General features: G+C 36.4%; 1 protein-coding gene across 2 annotated transcripts; it reads right to left on the minus strand.

The window, feature by feature from the left end:
* Positions 1-1055: 1055 nt before the first annotated feature.
* Positions 1056-23032, minus strand: RHOA (ras homolog family member A). Of its 2 annotated transcripts, XM_081936257.1 has the most exons (6): positions 22887-23032; positions 21642-21703; positions 6269-6426; positions 5036-5156; positions 3764-3894; positions 1056-2305 (listed from the first exon to the last, which is right to left on the minus strand). In XM_081936257.1, the coding sequence occupies exons 3-6, from the start codon at positions 6422-6424 to the stop codon at positions 2132-2134; spliced, it is 582 nt and encodes a 193-aa protein (XP_081792383.1). In that variant the 5' UTR covers positions 6425-6426; positions 21642-21703; positions 22887-23032; the 3' UTR covers positions 1056-2131. The 2 variants fall into 2 exon arrangements, with proteins under 2 accessions (XP_081792383.1, XP_081792384.1); XM_081936258.1 differs by lacking the exons at positions 21642-21703; positions 22887-23032 and adding an exon at positions 20552-20571.
* Between the last annotated feature and the right edge of the window lie 1270 nt (positions 23033-24302).

Here is a 24302-nt window from a genome sequence, read left to right on the forward strand (position 1 = left end):
CAGGATATATATAATAGGAATGCTTTGTTAAATTTATACAAAGAAAAACAATTTGTCAAAGACACTTTGAATTTTGCCAATGTTCCCCATCACTGGTTGCAATACGGTGGTGGAAACTGGAAGTTTAGAAAAATCTTTCAGCAATGTAATCTGAAGCTATGGGTTTACTGTTAATGATATACAGTATATTAAGAACACAGTATATACAGCCTGCCCGATAGCTGGCCATCCCTGCTACATAGAATTTTTAACTACCGAGATTTAATATTACTTTATGTACATGTATGTTATATTAACTCTTATGTCCATATACAAAAATGCATTGTTAAACTCCTTGACTTACAACAATTGAGTCAACAATTTATATTGCTAAGTGAGACATTTGTTAAGTGTATTGTGCCCCATTTTACAATCTTTCTTGCCACAGTTAAGTGAATCACTGCAGTTGTTAATAACATGGTAGTTACAGTAAGTGAATCTGGTTTCCCTATTAACTTTGCTTGTCAGAATATTACTAAACGTTACTAAAACACATGCCCCCGGGGCACTGCAGTTGTCATAAATCTGAGTCAGTATGGCGATGTTCCAACGGTTATAAGTTTAAAAAATGGTCATGTTACCTTTTTCAGTGCTATTATAACTTTGAATGGTCACAAAATGAAGAGTTGTGTCGAGGGCTATCTGTACTGTAACTTTATTTGTGTATTATTAATGACCATGCTCTAGAAATTCTATGTAGTTAAAGTGTTTCGCTTATGCGTGCTTAATCTACCAATGGAAGTATAACTCTTTCCTGAAAGAAAGGAGCTGCTCTCCTGGGTCACTTAGTTAGCAACTTGAGGGTTACTAATTGCTGATAATCACCTCTGCCTTTAGGCACAAGATTAGCTAACAGATATTCAGAAGCAAAAGTGTTACTATGGCTTTGTGGAGGCAGCATTACTAGGAAATATACTACTTAGAAATATTTTCTTTTGAATCATATAATTCAAACTATTTGTCAAGATTTATATTTGCAAAACAAGAGTGAGAAATATAAACAACCACAATACAGCGAGCTTAGAAAACTGCCTTTATTCTATTAGTTGTTGGAAACAAGAAATAGAGAAGAGTTTAGTTTGCTGCAGAACAGCAGGACATTCACAGGATGGGAATTTGGCCAGCAGATGATAAGCAAAAGTTTATGTTCAGACTGGAACCAGATTCAGCAGGGGTTAACTTAAAGCTTCTGGAACATTCAGTGACCTTTAATGTAAAAATAATGGCCTTTCCCTTACTCCTGAAGGAGGTATTAAAGATGACTTTTCTGGGTGTGTTTAAGTCATACAAATGACCTGGATAGTTACAAATGTGGGAAGGGCACCATTCTTCATTTGACTTTATTTGAAAGTACACTCTTAAAAAACCCAGAACACTTTACGCAGAAGTTACAAGCAACAGTATTAGGAAATCCAATTATACAAAAAATACTACATCTAACTGGGGCATATAGATTTATTTTTGGTAACACACAAAGTGGCACTAATTACATAGTAACTATAAGGTAACTAACATGAAATCACAGAACTGTCACTTCATAGCTGGGTGGGACTTTTGGTGTTTCAGAGAAATAATTTTCCAACTATTATTTTATGCTTCAGAGCTTTCAAACAGAAGGAGAAGACAAAAGTTCCTTCTTTTAAAGTGAAAACCCTGAACTTATTCAGGACCTTTCCACAGCTATGCGTGCTGTACCTGAATAGGCCAGAACATGTTAGTTATGGAGTAGTTACAGCCCAATCCTCAGTGTCGCCAGCTTTTTCCCATTTGTAAAAAAAAGCAAGAAGTTAGAGAATTGTCTTGAATTAGTGCCTGGCATATTCTGCATGGCATACTCTGCAAATGCAGAAAAAAGTTTTGTTAAAGGAATGTTGAAGTTAACCCTTATGTGCACAGATGTATTTGATGCAGACCATTATAAAAAAATTATGGTTGGCTTCTAAATACTGGTAGCAAGACTCAATTTTAAATCTCTTAAGTAAATTATAGATAAATGAAAAAGGCTGGTAATCATACACTAAGATTAATAAACAGCACTTCAAAAATTCATTGAGTGCAGGGCACTGCTTCAGCCATCTTCCCTTGGCTGTGCTTACAACAGAAGGCACCCAGATTTTTTCTTGCCACGTCGGGCTTGTAAAGCAGCTCTAGTAGCCATTTCAAAAACTTCCCTCACACCGTCTTTGGTCTTTGCACTGCATTCCATGTATCCAAAAGCACCAATGCGATTTGCCATATCTCTACCTTCTTCAGGCTTGACTGGTTCCTATTAAAAAAAAAAAGCTAATTAACATGAAGGCAAGGAATTTTGTGTGTGTGTGTGTTTCCAGTTCCGATGCAGATTCTATTGTGACTAGAATAATTTGGGACCATTCTTTTTTAGCACATCAAAACTTTCTGAAATTAATGTGATTATAATATTATCCAAAATTTTGATGGCACTTTTACATATCAATAGTAAAACTATTTTTAAATTCAAGATAAATACACATTACAACAATCATTTTATTTTCCTGCATATAGCTCTGGGGAGCACATATGTTGGGTTTTCTTATTCTGATTTAGTAACTTCAAAATGTTAAGTATGTTTCATAACCTATGTAGTGTAGGCAGGTCTTCTATTTGTGTCGGTCTTTTCCCCCCCCAGGAAAGTCACAAGAGTTTGCAAACCTCTTAGATTTAAGTACAGAGCAATATAATGAAACCTGCAAAAGTTCAAATCTTCAAACTTTTACTGGTATTTCTTTTGATGTGCTCACCTTGACATAAACTGCAGTATTATATTATTTTTGTTGCATTATTCCGTAAGTTGTGGTATTGAATAGAAAGAACTAGCCTCTATTTTAGATGTTCTGATTAACTTGTACAGTTGCTAGAAGACTACTACCTAAGCTAATGATATAAAATATGTTCTAGAAATTATTTTATTTTTCTTGAATATTCAGAAAACTTCCAGATATTATGTACAGAATCCCAGTTTAAGACAACTACATTCAGTGCCTACTGGATTCCACATAGAATCACAGAGGTTGAAGGCCATTTAGACCATCCAATCCAATCCTATGCTTCCTGGAAGAATACAAATTAAATTAATCACAATAGAGTATAATCACCACTGTGCTTCCGATTTTACACATACACACTTTTGGAACATTCACCCTGGCATTGGGATAATTAGCTGAAAAGAGAATTGATGTTTGTATTTACATACACTGGAGAGGAAGAGGTTACAAGTGTAAGCAAGCATACAATAGGGAATACACATTGAAAGGAATGCCCTAGGGAGTAGTTTAGGAGTCAAACAAAAGCCTTTAATGTGAACCTGATTAAGATCTTATCAATTTCAGACAGCAGCTGGGATCTGGCCCAAGGTCCCAGTCAGCTAATTAGGGCTGAAGAGGGAGCTTGTTAACTTTTTAGGGACCTCCCCTGGACTGTGGAAAAAAGCAACTCAGTTTATTTCTCTCTGCCCTGCAAAGGGGCAAGAAAAAGGAAAAAATGGCACGAGACAATATACTGACTGTAATGGCAAACATGTGACAGAGAGAAAGCTGCTATGAAAGCTGCAAACACAGGAATTGGTCACAAACTTACTTTTTCATCACTGCTATAATTGCAAATGGTTGCTGTTTGAGGCACTTTCTAAACAAGGACTATTTGTCTAACCAAAACTGGCACCGTTTATTTGACAAGGCTAACAATAATAACAAAAAAGATGACTTGCCTGCTTCATTTTAGCCAACTCCCGTCTTGTGTGTTCATCATTCCTCAAATCCTTCTTATTTCCTACCAGAATGATGGGTACATTGGGGCAGAAGTGTTTCACCTCTGGAGTCCATTTCTCTGGAATGTTTTCTGAGATGAAGCAAATATCAGAGATCAACTTTTCAATCAATATTAAAGTAAAAATAATATCACAGATTTCTTTATCCAAAGATAGTCCTGGGAACTAGTTTCCCCATATCCTTCTATTTTATAGAGCAGCTGCCTCACAGAATGAGCTCTCCAGTGTCTATTTAACATAGTAGCCATGACAAGTAGTGGAGGCCAATATTGGAAAATATGTTACTAAAACATTTAAGTTAAATATTTGAATTAAATATTAGCTAAGTAAACTTAGGTAAAACATATAACAGTTAAAAGTCACACCTTTTCTAAGCAAAGAAAAGTACAGGCTGTTCTCGATTTATAACCATTCATTTAGTAAACTGTTCGAAATTACAATGGCACTGAAAAAAAGTGATTTATGACTGTTTTTCACACTTATGACCATTGTAGCATCCCTACAGTCACATGATCAAAATTCAGACAGTAAGCAATTTCCTCATCTTTATGAACATTGTAGTGTCCTGGAGTGACAGGATCACCTTTTGTGACTTTCTAGCAAGCAAAGTCAATGGGGAAGCAAAATTTATTTAACCACCATGTTGCTAACTTAACAACTGCAGTGATTCACTTCACAACTATAGCAAGAAAGGTTATAAAATGGAGCAAAATTAATTTAACAGCTGTCTTGTTGAGCAACAGAAATGTCTGGCTCAGTTGCAGTCAATTGTGCATTTAAAATAACACTTTGCCCTTTTCTTTCAGGCAAGGGCATGATTGTATAAAGATGAATTTCTATGACGAGATAGAGAAATTATGTTGTGACTGTACTATTGCCTCACAGTTTTATCTCATTTATATGTTATACAGGATGCTGATAATAGAGGTAATCCTTGCTTAATGATGGTAATTAGAACTGGTAGGCTCCCTCACCAAGCAATGTGATGATAAAACAAGATCCCCCTGACTACGCTGATTTACAATGGTAGTTGCAGCAGTCCCAGTTGCCATCATTAGGCAAATCCTGCATGATCAGAGCATCCTGTGGTTAAGTAATCACCATCTGGGATCTTCTGCCAGCTTCAGTCACTGAAGAAGTCATTGTTCAATAAGGACTACCTTGTACAGTAATTTACAGAATATGGCATGCTTTTCAATTTTACCTACTTACCTAAACTATCTGGACTATCAATTGAAAAACACATTAGTATAACATCGGTGTCTGGATATGAAAGTGGCCTAAGTCGATCATAGTCTTCTTGTCCAGCTGTATCCCATAAGGCCAGCTCCACCTACAGGAATAATAAGTACATCCATACCGGAAAAGGAAAAAAGGACTCTTGACAAAACAGAGCTAGTCAAGATTCATTTCATAGGCTGTCACTTCTTCTCATCCATATAGGCATCCTGTACAATGTATGATCTTCAGTTGTGATGACAAAGCTATGGGAGTACAGATAGTCCTCGACTTACAACAGTTCACTTAGTAAGCATTCAAAGTTACAACAGCACTGAAAAAAATGATTGATGATCATTTTTCAGATTTATGAACAATGCAGCAGCCTCATGGTCATGTGATTTATATTAGGATGCTTGACCAATCTATGATCCATGGAGACGGCATCCATTATAAATGTGAGTCAGTACTCACATTTATGACGGATGCAGTCTCCATGGATCATACGAACACTTTTGGCAACCTTCTGACAAGCAAAGTCAATGGGGATTCACTTAACAACCGGGTAACTAACAACTGCAGTGATTCACTGAATAAATATGGCAAGAAAAGTCGTAAAAGACTTACTTAATAAATGTCTCACTTAGCAACATAAATTTTTGGCTTAATTGTGGTTGTAATTTGAGGACTACCTGTAATTCCTTGTTTTTGATGCTGACCTGAAGCCGTGCTTCAAGTTCTTTGCTGGCTTGTTGAAACAAACTGTTAAAATCCATTTACATCTTCAAGCATGTTCATTATTACTAAATGTAACTGTTTTATGTATATTAATATCATAGCATAAGTTTAAATAATTCTGAATATTCAGGCCTGTTCCAATTTGCAAATTATTGATAAGAAATAAATCCTATATTAAATTATGGCTTAATTTCCACTTTGTTTTTTTATGTGCCATTGCCAAAGCTTCTGTACAACAAAAATATAATTTGGAAATCTATAAAGATCTACATGACACCATTTCAAGGTTTCAGATATGATTCTAAAGCAGTGCATCTCCCGGAGTCGCATCTCACCTTCCTGTCTTCAGCAGGACCATTTATGAATGGAAAAGATTTTACCACTGTGAGGAGAGCATTCTGGATCCAACATATGTCACGAAACTTTAGTTTATGTATGTTAGTCTATAAAGTTTTTATAACAGAAATTGACAGTGGCAGAAAAACATACCTGCTTTCCATCAACTTCAATATCTGCTACATAGTTTTCAAATACTGTAGGAACATAAACTTCAGGAAACTGGTCTTTACTAAATACAATCAGCAGACATGTCTTGCCACAGGCACCATCACCAACTATCACAAGTTTTTTCCGAATGGCTGCCATAGCTGTGAGGAAAAAAAACCCCAAATTGAGTATGAAAACATGCAATAATTTTTTTAAACTTAAGATATTTCATTGAATAAGGGAGACAAGAAAAATGATAGCAAAATGACTGAAAGTTTACTTTTATTGCTATTTCCTCCATCCAGAAACTTTCCTCACTAAATATAAATTAAACTGCACCTATCAATTCATTTCTTGTTCTAGGCTTAAATACAACAATGAAATCTAAGACTGCAGAGTAGAATCTAGTTTCATTTTTTGGAACCCAATATGCATTGTAGTCTGATGCAAAATACATATGTGGAATTAAAGAATACAGAACTAGAACATGTGTTTAGGGTCCAGAATAGAACAAACTTCACAAATCTCCTCTAAAAAAAGTCTACCCAAAATTTAAGATTAACTGAGAGTGATTTTGTTGCTGTCAAACAACTGGAAATCACATAATGCTGCCGTTATACAGAGTTCTATCAATTGACCCAGTTGTTTCTTTGGCTAACATAATAGGTTTTTTTTACAAGGCACTGGCTCTCCACTTAACTCTTCTTTTTATATATACAACACTGGGTTTCTTGGATTTTTGCCATCTTCTCCTTAGCTGAAACATTGCAGATGTTGTTCTACTTCAATCTATAGCATTGTATCACTGTCTTACTTTATTGTATTCTTAACAGTATAAGGAAATAGAAAGGAAATTATGGGCATATCTGATGATGCAATAGCCATTTCTGATTCTTTGTCATAACAAAAATATTAAATATTATTTCCTACTCCTGCAGATAATTCATTCACTATACAAAGGACAGATTGGAAATTCAAGTGAGCTAATCCAAACTGAGTCTTAAGTCTGAGGTCATGCTATAAATAAAAACAGCATGATCACATCAGTCTATCTTCTTATTTATCCATCATCATTCGTCCAGAAGGCTCTACTGCAGCAAAATAGTTGGCTTCCCTTTGGATACAATGATTGTCCTCAAAACAGAATGTTTATCTGTATGTGTGTAAATAAAAAATATGATATAATGAATATAAGCCTAAAAGGGCAATGCAAGTATTATTTACATGTACATTATCAATCCTTAATGTTTTAAGTAAGTAAAATGATTTCAGTTTTAGAAATATTTGAATAGCCATGTTGCTTAACAGATATATTTACTGAATCACAATCCCTTTGCCCTTTCCGTTTCTTTGTGCTCATGATCATCCCCTGCCCCAACTTTGTCCTTTGCTTAAATCCTTTTCTTTTGAATAATTACAGTTCAAAGTCTTTTCAATTCTCTTAAAGAGATAATGTTTATTTTAAGACATGGAACCCTATCAAGTGTATCAATCCAAGGATACTTTATATGTGGTCTACCTAGGAATGTTGCTACCTCAATAGAAGTGATCCGATCATAATCTAACTTCCAAGTGGTTTTCAAGGACAGCCACATATAGTAATGGTGCTGAGGAGTGACTAGGGCATGAGTGACTGCCAAAATTGCTCAGATGATGTTATAAAGTATATACAACTTATTTTGTGACTCAAAACATGGGGGAATACTGCCACTAATTTTGGGCGATTTTACTGCTAAATTCCATCAGTACAAGAACTGCATGTGGCTTGCAGTTGCAGACTGCCCTCCATAACTCATTCACAAAAATGTAGACAAGTACCCAATTCAAAACAGTAACCTGGAATACAACTAACTTTCTTTAAGCAATCCAACACAATTACTTCAGTGTACAATACTGGCTTACTTTAATGTACCACAGGCTATATTATTTTTGTTGCCTCAGTCCAACATAGCTATTTTGTAAACTTGACATAATCTATTCATGAGACAATACATTCAATTCTCTAAAGATCCTCTTTGTGCAGCCTTTTATTTCCTTCCCCTTCCCATCCCTTCAACCTTGGGAAAAAGACTTGTCGTGAAGCTCAGGGGGCTTTTAAAGGGGCAAATAAGATAGAAGTTATCTCCCCAGTTCCTTTAATGTATTTGCTGCTTTAAAAGCCTTATTAGGGGCATAAAGTAAGAACAATTTATTTGAGAAACTTAAAAAAGATATGCATTTCATCAAATTTTACTTTTGCAAAATTTGAAAATACTTAGGCAACATCAATTTCCAAGAATACTGCCTGCTTAGTAACTTGGTCAGAGGCAATAACATTGCTGTCAGAATAGTATTAGAGATGGTCTTTGTTTAAGGGCTTCTGGTTCCCTTCAAAGTTACAATGGTACCGAACAAGTGATATTTATGAGAGATCCTCATACATATGGCCACTATAGCATCCTATAGCCATGTAATCACGCTTTGCAACATTCCCTGCAGACTTCCAATAAGCAAAGTTAGAAGTTGCAGTCACATGAGGTTCTCACTAAATGATGGCAACTTGGATTGTGGGAATTGCCATTACTAAGCACAGTGACATGGTTTTTTAACTTACAACGTATTACTTAAAAAGAGTTTCCAGTCTGAATTAGCATAGTTAATCTTAATTCCTAGACTTTTCCAGTGATATATGTTTTAAAAAATGCTTTAAGTAGCATATTTTGTGTAAAACAAATATATAGTTAATGTTGGGGAGTAAAATATGTCCCATTAATAGATGTTTCATATAGCTTGCATTTTTTTGAAATGAGAAGATTTTAATTCAGAAGTGAATTAAACATGGCTCTCATGTACTTCCTACAGCAAGGTAATTGGTAAGAATGTACAAAGTGTTCCATTCCAAGGATAGAACATTTTGGGAAACTCTGGAATGTTCTGTTTTTTTCCAGTTACGCCGATCTGGTTATTTGCACTGGTCAGAAATTTTCCAGAAGTACATTTCTGAAACAGGAAACAGTCTATCCCAGAGGATTTCTGGAAAACTGTTGGACTACCTCCAGAAGAGCCAGAGAAGGGTGGCCCACAAGAAAAGCGAGTGTTTTAGAATAGAAGGTTTTCCAGTATCTTAGTAGCTGCAATCAATTCTTATTAAACACTCATATTTATAGTTGACCCTCACACTACAGACCTTGAGAAAGACATTTGGGACTTGGCTCTTTCCCTGGATACTTGCCTCAGAATGGGCAGAATTCCCAATTAGTAAGACCTAGCATCTTTAATTCTGATCATTGTTTGCTTTGTTTGTTTTAATGGTATATGTTATTTTTCTTTAATTTTTTTGTGTAATGTTTTTTGTATGCCACACTCAGTGTCAGTGTATGAGTTGGGTTGCCATGTACACATCCCAAATAAATAATAATAAAGAAAAGTATCTTTAACTGTCTAAAATATATTTCCACAGTTGGCTTTGGAGATTACTTTCTCTATTTTTCAATGAGCGGGTAAGAAAAAAGAAAAATCTGTAAGAGTTAAAACTGTTTCCTGTAGTTAAATTCAGTGCATGAAGTAAGCTGTTGCCAGCTGCCAAATGCTACATTAGCTTTCTTAATCAAAAACTCAAGAAGAACAAAACTTGCTTTCAGTGTGTTATTTGGAAACTTACATCGGTTTTCAATTACAATTAATAGATTACTGTATTTTTCGGACTATAAGACACACCGAAGTATAAGACGCACCAAGATTTTGAAGAGGTAAATTTTTAAAAAAAGTTTTTGCCCCCCCCAGCCCCCAGGAGCACTCTGCAGGCATCCCAAGTCCTCTGCATGCCCCGTTTTTTGTGAAAAAGAGGCATGCGGAGAGTTTCAGAGGCCTGCAAAGTGCTCCTGGGGACTGGGAAGGGCAAAAACCAAGCAGAAAATGGCCCCCACTTTTTTTTGCAGAAAATGGCCCCCACTTTTTTTTTTGCAGAAAATGGGGTGTGCAGAATGTTTGGGAGGCCTGTAGAGTGCTCCTGGAGGCTGGGAAGAGCAAAAAACGAGCAAAACATGGCCCATTGTTTCTGAACATGGGCCCATTTCTTTGCAAAAAACAGGGTGTGCAGAGAGTTTGGGAGGCCTACAGAATGCTCCTGGGGGCTGGGGAGGGCCAAAACAGCCCTGTTTTTGTGAAAAACAGGCCCGTTTTCACTCATTTTTGTCCTCCCCAGTCCACAGGAGCACTCTACAGGCCTCCCAAACCCTCTGCATGCCTCATTTTTTGTGAAAAATGGGCCCATTTGCATGAAAAAAACAGCCCATTTTTTGCTTGTTTCTGCCCTCCCCAGCTCCCAGGAGCACTTTGCAGGTGTCCCAAACCCTCTACGCGTCCAATTTTGCAAAAAACGAGATGCGTGGAGCGGGGTTTTGGGAGGCCAAAAATGTTGTATTCAGTGTATAAGATGCACCCAGATTTTCACCCTCTTTTGGGGGGAAAAAGGTCCATCTTATACTCCTTAAATATGGTAAATGTTTATAAATAAATCCTTGTGTTCAAATTCCATACCAACTGGAATAGAAAAAAGTTTAATGACCCAGTCAAATTTTATTTTTTGTCTATATAAACATTAAGGATTAGCGTAATAGTTAAATATATCAACACCCTTAATCGAAACACTTTTCTTCTCTTAGATGTAATGTCAACAACCAGGAAATGAACATTGCATTTGTAGCAAGCCCATCTTTTAGAGTAAATCTGAACAAAGGTCAGTTCCAAACATCACTACTGCCTCATACACTATATTGCCAAAAGTATTCGCTCACCCATCCACATAAACAGAATCAGTTGTGAGCAAATACTTTTGGCAATATAGCGTTAAGCTTAAATTAATATCTATGAATAAATATCTTAGACAAGCCTCGCCTACTTCGTAGAACTATTTTTTAGTTCTATGAACTAACTATTCTTTAGTTCAGGCTCTGATTTATCACAAGACATGACTAAAATAATTTGAAAACTGTCTATGCCGTATCAAAATGGATTTACAAATTTAAATATAATGTTCAAAAGCAACACAATATGCAACATAGGAAGTTACTCTTTGAAAGATTCAAGTCAGAATCTTTATTAGATGCCAAGAATTGTTAGATTATGAATATAAGCCTCAATTAAGATGCGACAAGCTGCTTTAATTGGAATTGACTCCTATTCTGAAAATGAGATTTCTACATCTTTATATATTTACTTATATGTACAGTATTGTAGAAATTATATTATTTTTAAAAAATGCAAAACAGATTTTGCTCTTGGGGGGGAACACAACTGTTTTTACCAAAACAGAATCAGGAGAGGTTTTCTGTTCTCTCAGTCCTTTGTATACTCTCCAAATTTAATTCAAAGGGATGGAAAACTTTCTGGTGCCAATGTCGAGGGTCTGAAAGACGGGAATCAAAAGGGCCACTGCAGAACAAAATTTCTATGTCTATAAGTATGGACTTGCTGTTATGTTTCAGAAAATACAGAATGGTGAATTATCAAATAAGAGAATAAATTGGGGCAGAAAATATATATGCCTTTTTAGCCTTTGAGTCAGTAAGAATAGAGTAATAAAATACCACATCTAATGCTTCCAGCCACTAGTATCACATATATTTAGGAACTTTATAATTTAAACATTTTATTCTTCATAATTTACTCCGTCATTATTAAGTAGGAGTACAAAAATCATGAATAAAAATTATTTTTCATCCACTATAATTATCACAGGCAAATCTCATTTTTTATATTACTGCAATGAACACAATAAAAAAGAAAATAATTTAAAATTTGAACTGGATCTTTAGTATCTTTTTAAATATATAACTATTGAACGACTACAATGTATACAATGTGGCTATCCTAACAAAAATATATCCCCTTCCACTGCTTTTATGGATTGTTTTACACATACATATAAACCATAATGTAATTTGTCCTAGTTTACTCTGCTATGCCATTTCTGCTCTTATGGCTTCATATTATGTGTAGGCCAAGTTATAATGACTTGTTAAAAAAAAGATTTTTAAAAAGATCACGCTTTATAAGTGAACCAAACCAATAAATATAAAGAGACGGTATCTAGATTTATTTTTTTGTAAAAAAGGGTTTTAGTCACATATTTTGTCATTTGCTTCATGTTTTGAAGTGTAGCAAGCTGAGTGGGACCCAACATTTTAGACATTCAATTCAAGAGGAGAAACTGAAGGTAAGTATTTAGCATTTCAATTTAATAATTACTTTTTCCCTAGCCACAAACATTATTTTCCTTATTCCACTTCTCTCTCCCAATTGAATATATTTAATTGTGCTCTAACCTGAGCCTTTGAAGTTAGGCTGCTTACAAAGAAAAGGTAAGCATAGTATCCATTTATCAATGGTAAATTATCTGTAAACATGTGCCATCTTACTGGAGTTTAATTATTTTGTTTACTTTAAATGTCTACAATTTATAATCTGTACAATCAAAAGTCAATCAATCTTTTCTGATTTTTTTGATATTTTGTCATTTTTACTCTACTGTGTGTTAAATTAAAGCTGGCAAAATAAGTCATGATGTTTGTGAATGCTAAAGCTAATATGAAGAGAGATAGAAGACACACTAAAAAAAATAAACTCCATGAACATAATAATAAAGCTCCAGCTTTTTTCTCTTGTCTTATTGCCTCTTGTTTCTTTGAATTCTTTATTTACTTAAAACATTTGTGTAGTTTCCTATCTTCCCTAGCATAAACTTGGGCAAAGCCAACAATCCTCCAGATGTTCCCAAACGTAACACATCTTCACAAAAAAGTTTAGAACTTCACTAGGTTCCAGCCTCACAGCACCTGAAGGCTTGTGGGAAAAGCCAGATTTTCAGAGCTTTTGTGGTCTAAGAGAGTAAGGATCTGAAGGGGAAGTGTGCTCCACGGAGTGTAGTTAGTGGAATTAAAATCATGCTTGTTGCACAGACATCAGCCCAAATCAGCATTTGTTTATATTCTTTCAGATATATGCTTTTTACCCATGTACCCTATATAACTTCCTTGTATTAATTTTCACATCATCCCTTAATTATAACCTCTCCACAAACTGGAGATGAGTGTGGTCATTTTCCTCAAATATGAACCATTCCATTATTTCCACACTGGTAATGCATCTTCTTGGACAGCATTCTTTTGTTATCCTGTGCTTTTCTGTTTTAGCTAAAAAATAAAAGCTATTAATTTCACTACTGTGGGCAAGTTTAGGCTGTTTTCAAGTCATTCATAGGGAATTGATTATAGCTAATGAAATGCTGCAAAAACAACAAAAATCAGCTCCAAACTATTTTAAACACTATATGTAGAATAGAATATATATGAAATGGATAAGATCTCTTTCTAAAAGATTAAACAAAAGGAATAATCTCCTACTTTCAGAACAGTTTGAAATTATTTGCAAAAGTCAACATATAAATGGACTTCATGTTACATATATCTGTGAATTATACTCTTAGTAATTGATTTTTACAGAACTGCCCCCCTTTACAATCTAGTTTTGAATATTAATGATTGTACATCAGAACTGCAAATCAGAGTACTCTTACCATAAAACAATAGATTTTTCTATACATAATTTACATATATAAAATATCCATTATAAAAATACTTTTTTTCAAAAACAATCTGGTTTATTCAGCATGTTTTGTTGTCTGTTTACTTGTGTGCTGTGTGATCTTATTTCTCTTCCATTGTAAGAATTGGTTTGTTCTTGGCCATTAAGCTCAAACTGTTTCCCTATGCAGAAAAGTACCCAGCTCACTTGTTCCTGCTGAGAGGATTAGTAAAATCATTCAGTAGAAAGATAAGGCTGGAATGTGGAGGGAAGTGAGCAGCTTATCAAAATTCTAGTTTTTGCTCCTCTATTAAAAGGAAAAAATTGTTGCTCTGTTCCCAGTTGATGGTTAATAAACTAATGATAAAAGAATGGCTGAGCATGCAGAAAGTCTAACTAAAGGTCACTTGCCCATAAATGATTTATAAATAAAAATGGAGCATGTGAAAAATGAATCTAATATGATATATGACCTATCTATAATAATAAATAAATGCAAACAGTAGTTTAATACCAAGTAAATAAAATGGTTTTTTTCATAAATGTAATAGAATTTAGAAAATGTATGTAGCATGAAAGGGGAAAAAGCATAAATCAATATCCAGTTTCTAGAAGTAAAAGTTATATATCTGTTGACTTAAATTTTAAATGTCAGAGTATATTTAAAACTTGTCAATTGATGCAATTCTTTTCCTACGAAAGGATTCATAAAATATGCTAGTCTAGGAGAAAATGAGATTTAGCATGTTGTAATAATCCAGTCACTGTATTAACATGCTGTATAAATCAGGTCATCACATTAAATCATAATATATTGTGTTGGCTGTATGTTAAATGAATACAGGAATGTGTTTTGTTAACACATAGGATTTGCAAACAAAATCTTTCCGCATTTTTGAATAAGCTCTGGAGTCATGAGCTTTTAAGGAAAAGTGTTGAAAAATATTTAAGATTACATTTCAAGCCTATTATTTGATTCACACATAATGCTCTTAGTGCTTACTTTTGGCATAGTATGATTATTTGTGAACAGTGTAAAAAGACTTATTTGATTAGAATTATGTGAACATATAGATGAAAATTTGGAAGGAGTATGGCAGTGTACTAACATTTAATGCTGTTATTTTAGAAGAGGGATAATTGAAAAATTATTTTCAAAAATGGAAAAATATGTCTGATAGCCTACGTTATAAGGGTCAAAAAACTAGGGCAAACCCCACCCCACCATCTAATTTAATCTACAGGTTTTTTTTCAAACATACACATCGGTTGTACATTGTAACTATTATAATATTTTACAGGATGTCAAAAACGTAGGAAAATAAATCTGTATTGAAATGACTTGCAGCAAGACAAACTACTGGACAAAAGTCCTTTAGGATTAAGACTAAGAATGACTAACATATTTGAGAGAAATTGTGGAAATATTTGATGAAAAGTATTTTGTTATTTGAAGAAACAGCATCAGTGTTGACGTTAATTCATAACTTATGAAGTTTGCTAGTTTTAATAAACCGCCAATGTTTATTTGAGTTTCTGATATGACAAAATACAATTCATTTGAAATTGATGTGGAAGCTTCCAATTACTTCTATATAGCCGCAACTGAGCCTTTTTCTACCTTTCCCTCCTACCACATTTTAGCTTAAACAAAAATGTAAATTTATTTTTAAATATGAATCAATATGAAAAGAAAGAACAGTACAAGAAAAACAAAAATAAAAAAGTTTGTGCATGTAGTTTCACTGCAAATGACACAATTTTAGTCACCCATGTTCAACAGTTCTTCCAGAATTTATCTAAAAATAGATAGATGACCAATGCTTATGCAAAATATATTTATTAGTTCAATCCCGTAGTGATACTCTACCACTGATTACTTCTGCCCAAAGTTTTTTTAAGTGCCAGATTTAAATGAGACAATGCCATATTTATTCTTCAGGGGCAGTCAGAAGCAGGACAAACCATTTTTATTGTGTTCTGCAAAGCTCAGTCCAAATAATATTCATTTTCTTGTCAGGAGAGAAGTTAAATGTCCTGAAAAGGACAAAGGTGGCATCCCAAATGTAATTAAGCAAACACACTTGTTACCATAACCAGAATATCCAGGAAAAGTATACAACCAAGATTGACCCTCAAGCTACAAACTTCATTACCTGTGACCAAAAAAATCACCATCTGGAATTAATTTAACTCATTTGTCTTCATCCAGCCTGTTAATCAGCAATATTCCTTATTATAGCAATTTTATGTATATATTTAATGTAGAGGGAATTGGTCTTTAACAAGACAAATATTACAGACACAATGGCACCCGGAGACCTGAGATACCACAGGTCAGACTGGGGAAATTTTGAAAAAGAGATAATTGAACTTTCTACATGCACTGAAAGTAGTTTTCTGGACAGAGGAATAGATCCTTAACCCAAAGGACTGAAGTTCTGGGAAAGCTCTTTAACAAGGCTACAGGTGGTTGGATGGGAAGATCTCAAAGCAAACATATTTTCTTTGTAACATATGAAAAAGATGATTAATAATTCTCTCCAGCATAGATTCAAGACAAATGTCATCAAAAATAATAACTACTGGAAAATAGTTTTTTTAAGATCAAAAAGTGCCAGACATATTTACCATGGTCAATGATACCAAATATCAACAAATTTCAAAAGATTGTTTGCTCGAATGCTTTTTTGATCACCAAAGAAATTCCACATGGCAAACACACTAGATCAAAACAACAATAAAAAGAGTAAAGTGACAAAAACAGGTAACCCTATATGACCCTATGTATTATGGAGGATAACCCACCCACCCACTCAAGAATTAAACAATTAGAATAAGCTAATTATTATCTCAAGGCTTGATGGAAGAGCTTTACAACTGAACAAGATCAAGACTATACAATCCTGGGATGGGGGTGCTGCTCCACAGGGCATGTGAAGCTACAAAGAATTTTAACCCTCAAGATATTCAGCATAGTTTAGATGCATCTGAAGTTGTGATGCCCCAATCTTTTTAATCACATTGATTAAAATAGTAGACTGTAATTAAGATTGGCCCATCGTGATAATTACCCAAAACTAAATCAAGGATAGGTTCAGAAGAGGCTTTTTTTTCCGGAAAATTGCCCTCACTCACAAATAGGCATCCAATGACTCTATAGAATCAAACTCAGAGAAGCTGGTTTATTCAGTCAAGGGTGATAGCAGCTTTTGCTGCTTGAATATCCTGACTATATCCAGAATTTGTGAGCTGAGAAGAGTGCAAAATAAAATAGTTACATTCACACTAGAAATATGGATTTCCTCAATACTGTAAATTTAAGGAAGCAGATACAGGTGAGCCTGCCTGTAAAGAATGCCATCAAAGTGGACCACCAGTTGTCCCAATTTCCCCTACCAACAGCCTAGTGAAGTACATCTCATGCAACTTAACAATCCGATGAGTGAACACAGTGTTGACAGGGAAGTTTTCTTTGCTGCTCTTGCAACCACAAATTATCTCTAACTGCACTCTAAGTCCAGTGATGGCAAATCTTTTCGGCACCGAGTGCTGAAAAGGGAGCGCGCTCTTGCATCTGGGCTGCAACCCAGAAAAGGAGCTGCCCAGGGGGCATGCATGCACTGGCAAATGAACTTCTGGTTTCCAGCGCGCGCATATGCGCTGGCCAGCTAGTCTTCCGGTTAATGGCATGCAGGCATGCACGGTGATCAGCTTGCTGGTACGCATTCTCATGCCAGAAAATGGAAGACCAGCTCTTCCACTTTCTGGCGCTGCCGCATGCACGAAGGCAGGCTGATTGTTGTGTAGGCATGCATGCCAGAAACATAGAAGAGGAACAGGTGACGCCACACGTGCCAGGCGACATGGACGTGCAACTTGGATGGTGCTACCAACTCCGTCTTGAATCTAAAGCACATTCTTGCTCTTTTGGGAGTAGTAAAAGCAGCAGAATTTCTCTTGCTACCCGAAAACTAACCATTACCATATAATAGACTTCTATAGACCACAGTCTACTTCATCAATCATTTATCATCTCACAACAATATATATATTTATTAAATTATATTTGTAAGAGAATACTAAAAGCACAGGAGAGAACTACAGTACAGTAGTACTGTATTTTACTACTGTACTCAAGAAAAACAGTAACAAATATTTGCAGAAAGTGACCACTCAAAAAATAGTTGCTGGTTTTGACATAGATATTTTGATGGGATGATTGGTATATTCCTCAATAGTAGTATTAAATCTCTTTGTGACTTTCAGCTCAGTCTTCTTACACTTAAATTGACCTTTATGATTCATTTGTTCACAAGGACAAATGTTGAAGACAGTGACAAAGCATTTGAGGAGTTGAAATATTCCCTTATTGGATATTTCTGACATTCAATGTGTGTGCAAGTGTTCTCTTGCAGAGAGTTCTCTATTCCTAACCAAGTGGAAAAGGGCAGAATTTTTCAAAATGTATTTAATGAAACTCTATAGTTCCAGGAAAGCTTGGGGAGGTTCTATGAGATTAAAGGCAAAATAAAAAAAGAACACAGCCAATTTTCTATCATTAGAACTTTGCCTTTTAATCAGGGCTTTTTAAAAAAATGAACTAGTTCTTCAGCCTGAACAAACCCCCTGCAATAAGTCACTTCTGATTGATGATGGTACATTATCATATTGAACAGTGAGGAGTTTTGTGAATAACCAGTATAATTAACTTACAAAGGTTGAAAAGGCAATGAAGGATCCACACCAGTACCTTATTTGATTGTACTTAACATCTATGTATAATTAGTCATTATGTTCTTGAAAAACCTTTGTGCAATTCTTCCAGAGCAGCACTGGTTAATGAACCATGGGGAAAAGAAAAGAACTGTCAAAAGCTCTGTGAAAGAAAATAGTTTCAACTTTATAAATAAGGAAAAGGACATAAAAAGATACCCAAATGTTTGAAAATGCCAATTAGTACTGTTCAAACACTCATCAAGAAGTGGAAAATTAGGGGTCCGTTAATACCAAGAAAGATGTCAGACATATCTGCCAGGAAAATTTGTAGGGATGCAAAGAAAAAAAATCCATAGTTTAACATTTACTGAAATACATGCTTCTCTTAAAGAAAGTGGTATGGCACACAATAAGGAGATACTTGAACAAAAATGAGCTGCATGGTAAAGCTGCCAGAAAAAAAGACAGTGTGGATTGCTTCATCAATATCACAAAAGAGCCCACTCACAATATGACAGACAGCACCTAGAGAAACCTCAAAATTAGCAGAGCAAAATCATTTGGAGTAATGAAACCCAAACCAAACTTTATGGCCGTAAGTATAAACATTGTTTGGAGAGCAGTCTATACAGGAGAGCACACCATTCCTACTGTGAAGCAGGGAGATGGATCTCTGCTGTTTATTTTTTGGGGTGTGTCTGTGTGTGTAAGGTACAGTGGCATGGAAAATTTATTCAAAACTGATGGCAAGATGAATACAGAATATTATCAGAAAATAGTGGAGGAAAATATGCATTCATCAGCCTGCAAACTGCGCATGGGACACACTTGGGCTTTCCAACATGACAATGACCTGAAACATAAGGTTAAGTTTACCCTTTAGTGGCTGCAGCAAAACAAAGAGAAGGTTTAGAGTGTCCATCACAGTCTCTTGATCTCAACAACTTTGGTGAAATCTCAATTATGCAATTCATTCATCCTAGACAACCAAAGAATATACAGAACCTGGAGGAGTTTTGTCAAGAAGGATGGACAGCTTCACCATAGGAAAAAATAAAGAGTTCAATTCACAATTATCACAAAAAACTGTGAGATCTCACTGATGCCAAAGGTGCAATATTAAGAACCAAGGGCATGTACACCTTTTTATTATTTCTTTTATTGCTTTGGTTTAATGATTGTGTTATTCTGTGATGCTTAATAGTTTAATTTGAATCACAAATTCTGCAAGGGGTATGTAAACTTATGAGTACAACTGTAATTGCCACTGTCTGGCTTGTTTGCATGTTATTTCCTTTGCTTTATTGGTTTGGTTTTCTCTAGACTATTCCCAGTAAGATAGTTATATATTTATCATTCTTCAAAATTATATTTCATGTATCATTTGAAATGAACTGTGGTTCATAACAGTTGATTCTCAAATTTGGAGACCACCTACTAATCAAAAGGATAGTCTTGTGGGAACTCAACTTCAAGTTAGTGATCTTTATACAGATCTACTATCAAATAACCAATTCAGCACTGATACAATATCAATTGAGAGAGAGAGATAATGAAATGTTATCTGATTACCAATGACCTCGCTACAAATACTACGGTGACCTTACTGCCCCTGTAAAAAGCACATTTGGGACTCCACAAGATAGATGCTTCAAAACTGCATAGGAACCAAATCCTATAAGAAAAACCAATCACCATCTATCTTGTTTCCAATGCCTAGATCACATACCTGATCAATAAGTATATCATAGCTTAAAGTATCAAGTCATGAAAAAACTAGAAAACTTAACATTGTTACAATTGGTTCTTTTTCTGGCATACTCTATATTAATTGTCAAGGTGATCAGGGCTACTTGACAGCCACAGTCCTGAAACTATTCAGAAATGCTGATTAGCAATGAAGATTCCAATGTTTTATGTACAGCTTCCACACGGTTCAGGAAAACACAGCCAATTGTTCCACTTGCATTCCAAAATATCTGAAGGGTACCAGGTTACCTATACCTGAGGAATGTTTTCTCCAAAAGCATCTGGATCCATTATTATTCTTATGATCAATCCTCAAAAATATGTTACCAATGTGATAATAGATGTTAAAAATTCTGCTTCTTGGAGTTCATTTTAATTTCAGTTCCTGTCAGCTTGTAAATAATCAAGATGGAAAAGAATATGGTCATAAATCCTCAGTCCACTGGACAAGAATTCAAAATTACATTGCATGATTTAGTAAACTGACTAAATTAACCAAAACACAAACATGTTTCAGAACAAAAAGTACACTTGTTCATATATTTTTTAAACACAAAACATTGCATAAATAATTCTTCCTTACTCTGATTACACAGTCTTCTCTTCTACTGCAGTGTTCAACACACAATATTAGTATGGTTGCTATGGTAATCACAATAGCATCTTGATGGGCCTTCATTATTTGACAGGTGTTTGTTAGGAGAAAAACTACCGACTTTAATAGAGATTAACTATTCTGGCTACTAAATTTGCAGTATGGAAATATTAATATTTATCACTAATTGCCTGCTAGTTTTAGAGCAATGAAGCATGATAGATCTTGCTGCTACTTTTATTAGTCATAGCATGCGGTGATTGGTTATAGCCATCATCATAATAAGATTTATCTTTCCCTGATGTTATATTGTGTAAGAGTAAGACAAAATCAAAAAATCTGCAACATTCATGAGACGAACAAATGGTATATTTAAAAGTCTCCTAGAAAAATATTTTTCTGCATAATTCTCACAAATATTAATTATGATGGTCTTATTACTGATTTATACACCACATTCTTTCCTCATTCAGGCCAGAATTCTTCATTTATAAGGCACAAATCATAGAACATCAATAGACAAAGGAACCACTGTGGCAGCTTTGGCCCCTACGTTGCTATTTTAGTGGTAAAACAAATTAATATTTTTACTGTCTGATGCCTCAAAGGCATCCAGTAAGTTTCATGGCATAATTTAACACTGTACCCAGATCTCACCAGGGTACAATGCTGTGCTATTATATCTTATTTGTTCTATATAAAATTAACACGTGTGTTAGAATTCATAAATCACAAAGACAGAGATCTCACCTCAGCCACAAAATCTCTAAATAGTTTCAGGCAAAACACTGTTCTTTCACTTTCAGCACCACCTAAATTGGGAAAGCAGATATATTGTAGCGTTATTGAATTATTGCTTATAAAGTAACCTAAAAAAATCTCAAAATACGCACTAAGAATTATTTTAGCAAAAGTTACCTCAAAACATATAGTTAGAACTTATGGATGTAATTACACTAAATAATTAATGGGAATACTCAGGAAACCCTTTGCTTTTATGCTTCTTACCTTAAAGTAAATAGTCAATCAATGTTCATCGAATGTATTTATTTTCTCACATTATTTAGCTGAGCTGAGCTACTTATTTCGTAACTGTTATCAAAACAGTATTCGTAACCACTTCAAAACGGCCTTCTCCTTAAATAAGTGGGATGCTCTTAGGACAGGAAGGCCTAGAAATACTAATTCCAAAAACTACAAAAAAAAAGCAGGCTTCTAAAAGCAAAGCTTTTTTCCCCAAACGTTAGGGCCAAATGGACTGTTCATGACACTCCTATTCTGCAAGGATTCAGCAGAAACACCCCGAGGATTTTAGTGAAGTCTCAAAAAAAACCCAAACCCCTAGTCCACTCAACTTCTTTCGTTTAGGTTTTTTACGTCTTAATTTGACTTTTAAACACATATAACTAAGAACTTGGGGAGGGATCCGCCGCCCCTTCTCCAGGCGGATAAGGAACAGAATTATTCATATTCAGAAGAGGAGGAGGAGTGGCGGGTGGGGGGGGGGGGAAGGGAGGAAGACGTCCTGATAGGACCGAGGCCCACCGAGAGACCGTTTTGTTTCCGCCTCTTCTTCGAGACCCCCTTCCGCTTAACTCCGCCAAAGGGGAGAGCACCCTGCGACGTACCCTGAAGTCGACGGAGACGTGAGCCTCCCCTTCACCGCCCCACGCCTCGCCTCGCCTCGCCCCGCCGCCCTCGCACAGCAACAGAGTCGAGAGAGCCTCGGCGCCCCCTCCCCTCCCCTGGCTTCCCTCAGCCCCCGCCCAAAGGAGCGCGCGCGCCAGTGCCGAGGCGGGGAGGGGGGCTTCCTATCCCAACCGCCTCTCCGGAAGAGAAGAGAGCAGAGAGGCTCCCGGAGCGGCCGCTGTTGGCGGGTGGGGCAGGCCGCACTGGGAGCGGCCAAGCTTCCGCTCCGTTCCACTTCTGGGTTTCTCTTCGTCGGAGCCCGCTCGCCGCGCGAGAGAAGCTCCGCAGCCCCGTCCGACCCACTACCTGAGGGTGGTGGGGGGGCTCTCCTGCGTCTCCCCGGCGCCGCCTCCTTATCCGTCCACGGGCCCAAACTCCGGCGGCAGCTAAGAACGGAAACCGGCGGGGCGGGTGAAGGAGGGAAGCGCGTCCACGGCCTCATACAAAACGCGACGTGCGCGTTCCCACCCCTCCGTGCAGCCAAGCGGCCAATCAGCGACGGCGGCGCGGAGGCTGCTGGGAAAAGGCGCTATAAAAGCCCGCAATCTATTTGTGAACACTCTGTAACTTTCTCGGCAGTGTGAGGTGTTGGGTGGGGTTCGCGGATAAATTGTGTGTGTGTTTACATGTAAAGTAGGATTCAAGGCCAGGTTAATTTGCTTCTTATCTTGCGGAGCCATAATGAATTATTATTTTTTTGTTTGGACAAAGCGAGTCAAGCGGGAAGTTGTTCGACAAAAATAAAGCAGGGCGGGGTCAGACACCTGTTGACAATTCCCCAAGCCAGGAGGAAGGGACCAGGAAGACTTCCCGTATCTTAATACCTTTATACGATTTTCCCTAGAATTGTAATCCTAGATGCGTGACAGGAAAGTGTACATTTCAAAGATCAAGTTTTCACTAGGTATTTAGACAAGATAGTTGCGTAATGAGGGGTTCCCCAGTATGACCAATATAAACCTTTAAAGTTCAATGGGACTATCCAAGGGATTGATACCATTTGTAGTGCTATTAAGGTAGTATTTAAAAATATTTTCATATAATAAATGTTCAGGGGTTAATGAGCACTGAAACTTCATGAGGAGTTGAAGAATTTGGGGATCTCCAGCGTAACTGATTAACCCAATTTGTGCTGTTTTGGGTCTCATAAGAACCTAGCAAAAGCAGTGTACATTGCAAGACATTTTCCTGTATGGCACATTGTTCTGTTTTAATGTTGACTTAAATATTCAAATAACTAGATATGCAAAACAGAGTACAAGATTTATATAGAGCAGTGATGGCTAACGTTTTCCAGACCAAGTGTCCAAAGCACCCCCCGCGAATGCATGGCAGAGATCCGAAGACCACCTGGCTGGTGGGAGGTGCCCGTGCAAGCGCAGCAGAGGTGAAGTGGGGCGATGGCTCGTGTGCCCACAGAGAGGGCACTGCGTGCCACCTCTGGCATGTGTGCCATAGGTTCGCCATCACGGATATAGAGTATATATGCAAAACCCGATGGAAACATTACAGTAATAGAGGACTCCTGCAGACAGAGAGAGATCCCTGTTCTTTACACAGCCACTCTGATGTAGTAGTGAAGGTATTGGATTAGAGCTGGTAAGATTCAGATCCAGATCCAGCCATGAAAACTCCTTGGAAGTATTTATCATGTTTAGGAACCGTCCATTGCCCTCCTAGAATAACTGCTTTGAGCCAGTAGATTTCAGTGTGGTCTCTCGT

Source organism: Natrix helvetica, assembly GCF_964273705.1.
Source record: "Natrix helvetica genome assembly, chromosome: 1".
Taxonomy (NCBI): Eukaryota; Metazoa; Chordata; class Lepidosauria; order Squamata; family Natricidae; genus Natrix; species Natrix helvetica.

Bases quoted from the DNA above. Each gene is read 5' to 3' on its own strand.
- RHOA (XM_081936257.1), bottom strand. From the start codon at position 6,424: ATGGCAGCCATTCGGAAAAAACTTGTGATAGTTGGTGATGGTGCCTGT. The intron at 5,157-6,268 runs GTATGTTTTTCT...TTATTCCTGTAG, and splicing joins TTGAAGTTGATGGAAAGCAG to GTGGAGCTGGCCTTATGGGA. The intron at 3,895-5,035 runs GTAAGTAGGTAA...GCTTCATCTCAG, and splicing joins TGATAGTCCAGATAGTTTAG to AAAACATTCCAGAGAAATGG.